Source organism: Mya arenaria, chromosome 6, assembly GCF_026914265.1.
Source record: "Mya arenaria isolate MELC-2E11 chromosome 6, ASM2691426v1".
In the NCBI taxonomy this organism is placed as follows: domain Eukaryota; kingdom Metazoa; phylum Mollusca; class Bivalvia; order Myida; family Myidae; genus Mya; species Mya arenaria.
In genome coordinates this window covers 61,808,139-61,820,389 of record NC_069127.1, presented here as the reverse complement: position 1 = coordinate 61,820,389, position 12,251 = coordinate 61,808,139, and the positions used below count along the sequence as shown (strand labels likewise).

Here is a 12,251-nt window from a genome sequence, read left to right as displayed (position 1 = left end):
CATCATGGCCATTGATTACAACAGTCTCAATCTGAGTCTAGACTAGGCTCCATCATGGCCATTGATTACAACAGTCTCAATTCTGAGTCTAGACTAGGCTCCACCATGGCCATTGGTTACAACAGTCTCAATTCTGAGTCGAGGGTACTATGCATGTAAATCTCAAATGGTAATATAATTTAGCAAAGTTTATTATCAATGTAGGAGTAAAGTTACAATGATATGAAGATATGCATTTATTGGTGTCTGAACCCAGACTTAATAAGACTGTTTGTAATCAGGTCCCAGAAATGGTTCGAAAATCATGTAACGTTTAAAGTAGATATCTTTGATGGTTTTAAGGTTATTGAGTGAAAAAAAAATGCAGACAGACACCGTGACAATATCTGTAGGGGACGTATTAATAAAGCTTTTAAGTGAAACTTTTAAACTTTGTGGGAATTCTCTAATTTTTGCCAAAGATTATTATTATTATGCGCTACTTTTCATAAAATTTTCTCATACGAATCTCTTATTTAGAAATTGTCAAACTTTGGGTGTTTTCTTAAAGTCCAGTTTAGAAAAAAAAGCAATTTTCCACTAAGTTGAAAAATGTTACTAAGATGCTTCATGAATACAGTGCTTGAGCACCTGCATTTTTTACATGGTCATGATTTAAGTAACTAACACCTAGGAAACACAAACTATTTTATTAAATACCTATTGAAGTTGATGAAACAAAACTGATTATAAAACTTAAAATAATAACCATATAAAATGAACTATTTGCTCAATTTTAACAGTGTCAAGTATAAACATAAACATTTAATTCTATATCATGTTATACATGTTTTGCAACAGAATTCAAATAGAAAACAACAATCAATATAAGAATGGACATACATTGTACTTACAATATCAATAGACACATACAATGTGATAATGAACACTTTTTTAAATAAATACATCTGTTTAGAATAAAGTACTTTAACTGTCCATAGAGTGACAAGCCTGGGGTACAACTGCAATTAGTATATAAAAATGCACTCTTACTCCCAAATAAGATGTACTGTACCATGTTTAACTTGAAAGAAAGGTGCAGAAAACAGGGTCATTCTACGGTATGAAACGATAGTTGATCACTGTAAATCTTTTAGCACTCACCAATCATTTAATAGTTGTGCATTTTCAGCTATCAAATACACAGTTACAATCTTGCTATCAGTAATTACTATTTTCAAAAATGCCTTATTTAGTAAGTAGTTAGAGGTTTATCCCTCAAAATTTATGTTTGTTATAAATGTGTATGTATCGATTTTAAATACCAGTGTTACTTTAAACTAAACAAAAATTCCGCCAATCAGATGTATTGCCCATCATTTTAACAATTCAAGGGCCATAACTCCACAGTGGAAATGATGACCTGACAGGTTATCAAACTCAATCGAGACAGTATGTTCATAAGGAAACGCTGCCAAGTTTTGTAAAGTTTGGAGAAGAAATAAGAGAGCAGAAATGAAATAATGCAGCTGACGACAACATGTAATCTGTGTGCCTGCCATGCTATACAAGTGATACTCAACACAAACCTGAACTGAACAAATCAAAAAAATATTTTCATACTTTACAAAAATAACAAATAAAATAAGCACATTAATGGTCTTTCTTTCTTCAGTGGATTGTAATTAAAGGAAAAAGACAAATTACGAGGATAATAAGCTCAACTTCAACACAGGCTAAATGTGGCAGTACTAAACTGCTTACCAGTTAGCTGACTATACAGAAAAGGAGGAAAATTGCTGACGTCAAAGGCGAAGAACGGTAATGAAAACTGCTGAGAAGGAAACATACACCATTAAAATAAAATGGATGACTGATGTAACCATATAAAAAATTGTGTTTAATCTTGAAATTAACAAATACTGAACATGTAAATTGAGTCGGAAAAAAGAATTATTTTTTTTAAATTAAACAAAGATTAATATAGTTATAAATTCATTATCTGATATCCCTGAGGACACTGATGAAGTTTAAACCCAACAATAAAGTGGTTACTCAGACCCATGTGATGAAAGGAATTGCATCCAAATTTGAAATGAAGCTGCTGTTCTTAGCCTATGATAGGATAAAGGACAAAATAAAAACATTGTCAAACTGATAAGGCCATAACAATTTGAGTACGCGTTAAATGACATGGAACTATTAGTTTTTGTCCTTCAAAACCCCCCAAAATTTTAAAAATGAAAATTATACAATAAAAACTGCATTTATACAGCTTTGATAATCAACAAGTATTTTACTAAACAAAACATTTTGTTGTAGAAATTCATGCACTAATGTAAGTATAAAGCTTTATTTCATAAATTTAAGGTTATTCATTGCTGGATTGCTCTTCTAAGCCCTTCTATATTTTCTCAAAGAAGCCAAATTAAAGTTTTAAGCGAGCTTGTATTTTCGTGACATTTTTTTCCTGACTGCTAGCTTTTGAAATTGGAACCTAATACTATACATAAATTTAGTGTGGCATAAATCAAAATGGAGCCTTTTACCAGACAGATTAGGGGAGGCTGTTAGGTTTGGTAATCATTTTTGTACCTGAATAAAACTTTTAACATTCATGATAAGAAATTATTATGCTACAAAAACATTATTGCCAAGGTTTAACAAAAAAAAAGTTTGTTTACGGTTTCACGACAGACCCTGATGTTTTGCACACAGCCCTAAATTTACATAGCAATCAAACAAAAAGGTGACAATTTTTAGATGCGAAAATGAAATTCAAACACACCTTTACACAAAATAAAAAAATGAAATGAGATTTTGACACAGTCTCTTTGGTTGTTTTTTTGCAATGAAATAGGAAACAAGCCTTTTTTGGCCTTACACTAAAAATTAGGGATGGCAACGAGTACCCGAGTACTCGATCGAACGTCCGAGTACTCGAGTACCAAATCACTACTCGAGTACTCAGAAAAAAAATCTATAAAAATACACGATTTACAGACAAAATTTTCAGATCTGGTTAGTTGCCAAGAGGACAATTTACGGTCCCTCTAATCCCCGCTGTGTACACAATTGACCTCAATCAATTAGTTGAAAGTTGTTGTGATAGTTGCAAACTGTCAACAAAGGACCCCTATTTCAAATTAGCACAGATGTCAATTAGCGAAGTTTTGATAGCGGTACTTTCACCTACACAATTCTATTGTATACCAATTAGAGACCTTCCACCAAACAATGGATGCTAACGAGCGTAAGAGTATCGACCATTACGAGAATTCATTTCTTAATGGGCGTATTTTAACTATTTTTGCAATGATTATCACAATTGATATTTTCAATCAAGAATTATGAATATTAATGAGGTAAACAACAATTACACGGTACGAAAAACTATTATTTAAAAAAAAAAAATGGTAGAGTAAACAACTCAACAACTGAACTTCGTATTGAATTTCGTTCACTATTTTTATGTATGCTATTAATTTTTGTTCATTGTAATTCTGATTGTTGTTCATTTCTGCAGTGAATACTTGTATAAAATCAAACGAATAAGACAAATTAAAAGCCTGAAACAACATTTGTTTTCTTTTTACATCATTTTTTGTTAAAATAGTAAAGATACGTAATGAAAGTTTACTTTAAAGGTGAAAATGACCAATAATACGACCAACGCACAATATATCATTAACGATACATGTATACACAATCTTGTCTTTGCGAACTCATATTCAATTTTTCAGAGTAATCGAGTACCCGATCGAACGATCGTCCGAGTACTCAAGTATTAATTTTACTACTCGTTGCCATCCCTACTAATAATTCAGAATTTTAGGTATTCTTTTATATAAATTATACTGTATCTCTTACTCTGCACAAAAATGCAGTTATCCACTAATCTCCTACAATTAATACCTTACATAGGCAAATTTCAAACATCAATTTCTAAAGCAAACTTTAAAGTAACGTTCTCAAGTATCAAATATATACAGAACCAGATATTTACAATTTAACAGAAAATATGTTAACAATCTTAAACAATCATAACTTTAAACAGTATTAAATATATGTATACGTATAGTAGGCCCAATCAACCAATGTAAAAATGATCGCTTTTTGGTATTGATGATTCTGATTGGTAAGACTATTTACTAATAATATGCTTCTCGGTGGTTTATAGAATTTTATCAGTTAAATAAAATTGAAATTTTACTGTTTCAAACAGTGAAAATATCACTTTGATATTTTCCACAGTTTTGAAATTTTAGCCCCCTCTTTGTTCCAAATCTAATGTCAGGGCGCACAGACCCTTCTCAAAAAATAATACGCTTTTTAGCAAAGTACACTTAAAACGCAGTTGAAAGTGCATTTTAACTGCATCTTTAATAAATAGTGTATTTTTTCTGTACCTTTTACAGATCAAGTGTTGTTGTTTTCTGAATATTTTACAAATGAAGTGATTAAATTATGTTACGTGCGCATACAAATTGGCTTTTAATTGCAATTTTAAGCATATAATTTAAAGAATAATTGTTTGTTTCAGTGTAAGATAGCAATTTATTTCACCTCATGTATAACACCAAAAATGAATATTTCATGAGTGGCGTAGAATGAGAGAACATTATAACGTACATGTATATCCAATGACTTTTGTACAAATAAGATTTTGGCTGTAAAATTAAAGTTTGATGCCTTGTGACCCGATTTAATTTTGGTATCATTTGAAATGGAAATGCTTACTGATTACTCAGATGTAAAATAAATGACTGTAAAAACATGATTACAAATAACATTATAGCAGTTATGGTAATCGTAATTGTGTTCTTTATTTCAGCTGAAATCAGAAATGAAATGACTGATTTTTCAACCTTTCAAGGTCAAAACAGTTAGTGTTTTTGCAATATTTTTCATCAACATAAGTATGATATTTAGGTATTCTTCCTCTACATGTTAAACCCTTTCATAGGATACCAAAATGATATCATCATGGCATCAAAATTTTACATTATTGTACATCAGATAACCAAAAAAAAGTTATTACAGATGATGTTTGTGAATTAGAACAATTAACTTTCAGTAAAATTCATAATAACATTCTCTTTCGCAAATTCTGATTGAGTTTTAACATGACAGTCAAACATTAGCACCGCTAATTCACTTACACACTATGTAGCATACACACAATGACTTACTACCAATCTTACTAATTAACATATTGTACAAATTGTCTTTCTTCACTTTCATTTTTGGTTGATAATATTCAATATTATACATCTATCAGTAAAACAAATAGGTTGGATTGGAAGGTTTACTACACTAGGGAAATTCTAATTCACAATTATTATTTTTTTATTTCATTTCTAACACTCGCCATACATTCATTCATATTTCTAGATCCTTTACTATTATGTCTGATGTTACTTGATAAGTTAAAACCTAAATGTAACAAAAAAAAATGTCCTACAATGAAAGTTCTAAATAAACAACAATAACAATGCCTAACAATATCTAGTCAGTTTTACTTTTTGAGCTTTGCTCATATCTAAGTATTAGAGCATTTCGAACAAAAGTCAGGCCCCGCTGTTTCTTGGAAAATTTTTAAGCGTAACAAGTCCTTTATTTCATTAAGCCAAACAAAATTTTAAAAAACACAACATTATGAACTCTTATAGATCTTAAATTTAACAAGAGCTGTCACAGAGACAGCGCGCTCGACTATTCCGCCGCTTTTCAATGTAAGGATTGAAAAGTTTTGGCGAAACATGCATGGATCACTGTTTGATTAGATTTCAATGCAATTCATGATGTGCGGAGATATTAACATAAATGTGGTTACATGCAAAATTTTAACCAGAATATTTTAAGTGTAATAATGAAGGGCCATTATTTGCAAAACACAGTTATCTAACTTGATTATTCAATTAGGTTGGGTGGTTGAATACCATTGTATAAAGTCTCAATGCAATACATCAAGTAGTTGCTGAGATATTATCCTATGTGTGCTAACATGCAAGACCTTAACCAGAATTTCTAAGTTGCATAATAAAGGGGCAAAAATTATATAATATGAAAGATAGAGTTATCTTACTTGAGAAGGTTAAATGGTTGGGAGCCTGTGTGTAAAGTTTCATGCAATACATGATGTATTTGCTGAAGCATTGAATAAAAAGGGGCCATTATTTGAATTTAATGCAAACTAGAGTTATCTTACTTGGTTATTTAAGTAGATTGGATGGTTGAGTACCATTTTATAAAGTCTCAATGCAATTCATCCAGTAGTTGCTGAGATATTAACCTATGTGTGCTTACATGCAAAACCTTAACCAGAATTTCTGAGTCAAATAAAGGGCAATTATTTGCATTAAATGCAAACTAGAGTTATATAACTTGGTAAATTAAGTAGGTTGGATGGTTGAGTACCATTGTATCAAGTCTCAATGAATCTAACTTGGTAAATTAAGTAGGGTGGATGGTTGAGTACCATTGTATCAAGTCTCAATGAAATACCTCATCAATGGCTGAGATATTAACCTATGTGTGCTTGCATGCAAAACCGTAACCAGAATTTATAAGTCAAATAATAAAGGCCTATTATTTGCATTAAATGCAAACTAGAGTTATCTAACTTGGTTAATTAAGTAGGTTGGATGGTTGAGTACCATTGTATAAAGTCTCAATGCAACACCTCAAGTAGTTGCTGAGATATTAACCTATGTGTGCTTGCACGCAAAACCTTAACCAGAATTTCTAAGTCAAATAATAAAGGCCTACTATTGGCATTAAATGCAAAGTAGAGTTATCAAACTTGGTTAATAAAGTAGGTTGGATGGTTGGGTACCATTGTATAAAGTCTCAATGCAATACCTCCAGTACTTGCTGAGATATTAACCTATGTGTGCTTGCACGCAAAACCTTAACCAAGGGGTGACGCCGACGCAGACGCCTACGCTTGGGTGAGTAGTATAGCTCTCCTTATTCTTCGAATAGTCGAGCTAAAAATCAGTTTATCCTGATTATCATAAAAATAGTTTTGTTTACAGTCTTAAAAATGAGAATATCACATTTATCACCAAAACAAATATAGTCAACCTTAGCTTAATCCTGTTAAAAGGAACTTTTTTTTTTTGAAAAACTGGGGCCAGAATTTTTTACCTCGGCAAAAATTATAGTTTCACTAAATCAAAGCGAAAATAAAGAAAACCAAATCAAAGCGATACAAATTGAGGACTTTAGCGCAAGACGGTTTTTGTTATGTTTTAGTCTTCGTCCAGTTCAGCCTTGACAATGTACAAATTCTGTCCAGTTTTGTGGCATTCAAGATCAATGCCATTCAGTTCTCTTGCATTCTCTTGCTTGTCCAATTCTGATTCAGTATCAATCATGAAGCTTCCACTGTTTCTGTTGGTTTCAGCTATCATTGGATTAGGCATGTTTTCAACAATTGCATTTCTATCTTGTGATTGCAGTATGCTTTGTTCATCAACTGTGTCTTTGAGACTATTTTTGACTAGAATTTCATCAAGATTGTCTAGATCAGCAGTGTTTATAAACATTTCACTGTCACCCATATTCCATTCATCACCATTCATTCCCTTTGATGTAATATCATAACTGCTAGAGTCGCTGTCATCTGTAGAAAGTGCTATCTTTTTATCTTGGTCATTGGACAAGTTTTGTAAATTAACATCAGCTATATCAGTTAACTTGTTTGTTTCATCCAATGTTTCACAATCTTTATCCATACTTGCTTCACTGTCTTGATTTACGATACAATTTTCCAAAAGACTGTCTAAATCCGGAACATCAGCTTTCATTTCATCTTGTTGAAACATTGTCTGTGTCCTCAGTGATGTACTATCATCTTTGTCAGTGAAGTCCTTTTCAAATGATACCACATCTTCTACCTGCATTTCAGCTTTCACAGCCCTTGCCAAGTTAGCATGGTTTGACCGATGTCGCAACAGTCCCTGTTTGTTTGAAAACCTGGCACCACACACGCCACACTGAAACGTATACTCAGCCACATGCCTATAAGCATGCTTCCTTATACCAGCAAGGTACTTGAACTCTTTTAAGCAGTAATCACACTTAAATTTCTTCTCATTTGTATGACTATTCATATGTTTCTCAATGCTCGCGTAAGTCTTGAACCGATGATCACAAAATGGGCAAATCAGCGGTTTCCAAGTTCCATGTATTTCCATGTGTCCTTTTAAAGCCTCTTTTGTTCTACATATTTTGCTGCAAATCACACATTTAACAATTTCATTTTGAGTATGAAACTGTAAGTGAATTTTGTAATTGGGTAAACCGAAGTACCTCTTTTTACAAAGGAAGCATTTGTGAAATATTTTCTGTTTTGAGGATGGTTCAATTTTTCTATTTCCATCCTCATGTTCATCATTTTCAAATTTTAAATAAGTCTTCTTTCTGTTTCTGTTAAGATTCAACTTTGCTTTAGTTTTTCTTTTGCGTCTTTTGCTAAAATATGTTTCAGACTCATCATCTTTGGATAATCTTCTTAGTTCATTGTAAGCCAATTTCTTTCTCTTCTTATTACCTGAAACATTCTCCGCTTCGTGCATCAAGTTGTGCGTCATCAAAGCTGTTTTGTTTGTGTAGCGAACCCCACATAATTCGCAAGCGTATTTGTGACTTGGTGTATGAAGCCTCATGTGAACATTCAGATGATGTTGTACGGGGAAAGATGCAATACAAAGATGGCACTTGAATTTTTTAACCTCACGAGTATGAATCCACATATGTGTCCTAAGCGTGGACTTATTTCTGAACCCATGTCCGCAAACATCACAACGGTAGCACCTGTTCTCCTCATGGGTTTTTCTGTGTCTATTTCTGTTTGCGTTGAAACTAAATGCCATTCCACAAATATCGCACTCATATTTTTGTTCCCCTGTGTGTGTGGGTTGGTGCATATTAAGCTGGTGTTTAGACTTGAACTTTTTTGGACAAAGTGTGCAAGCAAACACCTTCTCAGCAAAATGGTCTTTCTTATGCTGGCTTAATCCATAAAGGCGAACAGTTTTACCACACAGATCACATTTTGCAGTTCGTTTCACATCTTTATGGACTTCAATGTGGGACGTAAGACCAGCAGACGTCTTGAACGCTTTATCGCACATTTTGCACGGATATGGCCTTTCATCGCTATGGACTGTTTTCTTATGGCGATTTTTGTCCGAAGCAGATTTCCACATTTTCCCACATATATCACAAGCCACAGGACGCTCATTGGTGTGCGTTCGCATGTGTAACTGATAACTTGTAGCATGTAAAAACCTCTTCTTACACACAAAGCATTCCCTATTGCGCTCATTGTTATGCCACTGTTTGTGAACTTTCAGGTAACCGGGATTCGCAAAAGACTTATCACATAGATCGCACTGATATTTCTTAATACCTGAATGACGCTGTACATGATCTTTCAAATATCCCTCAGTGTAGAAAGTCTTGTTACAGATATGGCATTCGAATGAACGCTCCCTGAAGTGCAGTTTTTCATGGCGTAACAGAGCCTCCTTAGAGTCATAGGACCTTTCACACAACGAGCATGTGAAGTCTTCACCCTCAAATTCCATCTTCTTTACGACTTCCAACTGAAAAAAAGCAAAAGAATCTTTAAGTAAATAGTTGATGTTTTTAATGGAATTCATATATAGCGAAATTTTTTACATTTGCCTTTCCCAGATCGAAAATAGATCGCCATTGGCGAGTGGGCGAGTGTTATGTTATATCCCTGCATGGGTGATCAGGGAATTAAGAAAATGAAGACATGTCATGTTTGTACCACATTTATAGACTGAATTATTACATTTATTGAACTTTAATTTAACAACTTAATAATTAATAACGACGATATTCATACATTAATACTCATTGAAACCATCAATTATAGAACAATAAAAGTCAACACATTCGATGACAGCACTGTAATTATTTTTTAACGTAATAAATTTAAGTTAGAAATGCAATGCTGAGTTTACGCACATAACGCAGAAACATTAATCGCGTATAACATTGTCCATGCTCTCCACGAGATCCTCGAGGCCAATTCCTTTGAGGGTATAACTTTTAGTTATGTGACGTCACACTGTGTGACTGTTTGATCTGAAGCCGACAGAAGGTGTTTATTTATTTCAATGCATGTGTCAATCGACTAACCTGTGTTTGTTGGGATTTTAATTAACTTGATGGAGGATTTACAATTATAGGTGTAAGAAATAACTATAATAACTACCATGGTAAAACACAAAACATGAAGAGAATGGTAGATTTGTTCGTATTTCGGACATAGATTAAATGTAAAAATGGTAATTTTCTATGAATTTGGACAGCAAAAAAAGAAATTTTTTAAGGTGTCAAAACTTTAAGATGAATTATGGTATGCAGTGCTCCAGCCAGGATTTGAAAAGGGCAGGGTGGAGTTTTGAAAAGGGCAAGCTACATGAGTCATGTAGAGGCAATTGGGGGAGGGGTCCACCCCTGTCACAAGTTGTTGTTTTTTTTTTTGTTGTTTTTTTTTTGGGGGGGGGGGGTCTCCCCCTATAATTTGTTTTGTTTTCATACCGTACTCAATTTAAATCATTTTCCATGATTTCCAGACTTGAACAAAATTGTGTTTTTTTTCTCAAAATTTAGAAGGGTGTATTTGAATATCAAAATTAAAATTTGTCTGTGGTAGTATGATTGTACTTGTCTGGAATCTTCTTTAGTGCAATGTCACATATTTCTCAAAAAAAAAACATGTAAAATAAAGAAAAAAACAAAGATAGTTAAACATTTGAAGCAATCAAATAAATAAATACACAAAAAAACAAATATGTAGGGGACAAATCAGTTTGGTACGATCTGGATTGGGGACGAATGTTACATTCAGCCTGGCTGTTATTTAATTGTCTTTGGTAAAATAATGTTTAATATGCTAATGTTTTAGAATAAAATGACAATAAAAATCACTGCCCTTGCTTAAAAAATCACTTATAAAACATAGAACATTGATAAATTAACTCCGAAATTAGTTCTGACAAAATGGCGGTTTCGGCGATTTTTAATATGATCGTAGACATGATAGGTAAAAGCTACATAAAGCATCAACATATATTTGTGGAAAACAAAGAAATTTTCATCATGAATATTTTACAAGTAAGCTTTCAAAACATTTACTGAAAAAGTGACGTATTTGATTGTGTTAGCGCCACCTTGTTATGTTTAATTCGGCAGTGACCGTCTGCTTCAAATCAACAATGTTTAAATGGCGAGTCTCGTCTGTACAATATAATTAACAATTATTTTAAAAGATTTAATTGTGCTTGACAACTTTTTTCACCATCCCTTCGCATTTTCTATCGCATTTTACGAACTTTCATCATTGAATGAACGAATTCTCAATGTATATTCTGATTGGCTGACATTCAATAGCTCCGCCTCCTGCCGATGTTTCCCTATTTGGCTCTTCTTAATTACTGGATTAAAAGATGACCGATTATGAATACACAGGTCGTCTGCTCACTACACATATACACAATTAGCTGTCATATGACTTGGACAAGGCACATTTGAAGATGAAAGGGCAGTGCGGCATATTTTCAGCAGTCAATGAGGGCATGGTTACACCTAGCGGGAACACTGAATTGTCATAAGTATTACGTAATTTGTCTCAGTTATAACAGCGGATTAAGGGCTGCCAATCTTTTGCAATGATTTCAATAGTAAAAAGGGCACTAACAGGATAATTGGTGCTATTAGAGCATTTGTGAAAAGGGCACTACTCAAAAAAAGGGCAGGGCGGTCAGAAAAGGGGCACGGGCGCTGCGCCATTGAAAAACGGGCTAGCTGGAGCACTGGTATGCTACTAAAATTACCAGTGTGTTCAGTATTTGGATACAAATGAGTCGAGTTTCAAAGAGGGGCCTTATGAACGAAGAAATGTCTTAAAACAATTAGAGTAAAATATAAAATTTAGTTGGGATATGCCACATAGCCGCAATCAATTCCATTAGGGATTTTTTTTAAATATTTGGACATTCATTCTCATGTTCGCCTGCTTTACATAGTCGAGTGGCCATAACAAGAAAACGTCAGAAGATTTGTGTGTTTAAATGGACATTTGTCTCAATGGGTCCAACCTGAAACAAACTAAATGCAATAGATTATTTTCAAGCAAGAAGAACAATTAGTTTTACCCTTTACAGTTCTATGCATGCATAAACAGGAATCGATTATTAAACATAAGTGGCAAAAGTTGTAATAAG

The 12,251-nt window shown here is 33.3% G+C and overlaps 1 protein-coding gene across 2 annotated transcripts; it reads right to left on the bottom strand.

Annotated features, from left to right (window-relative positions):
• Positions 1-674: 674 nt before the first annotated feature.
• On the bottom strand, positions 675-12,238 carry LOC128238176 (zinc finger protein 345-like). Of its 2 annotated transcripts, none has more exons than XM_052953795.1 (2): positions 12,183-12,238; positions 675-9,596 (listed from the first exon to the last, which is right to left on the bottom strand). In XM_052953795.1, exon 2 carries the CDS (start codon positions 9,576-9,578, stop codon positions 7,236-7,238), a length of 2,343 nt encoding a protein of 780 aa, XP_052809755.1. In that variant the 5' UTR covers positions 9,579-9,596; positions 12,183-12,238; the 3' UTR covers positions 675-7,235. The 2 variants fall into 2 exon arrangements, with proteins under 2 accessions (XP_052809755.1, XP_052809754.1); XM_052953794.1 differs by lacking the exon at positions 12,183-12,238 and adding an exon at positions 9,988-10,116.
• Positions 12,239-12,251: the final 13 nt, after the last annotated feature.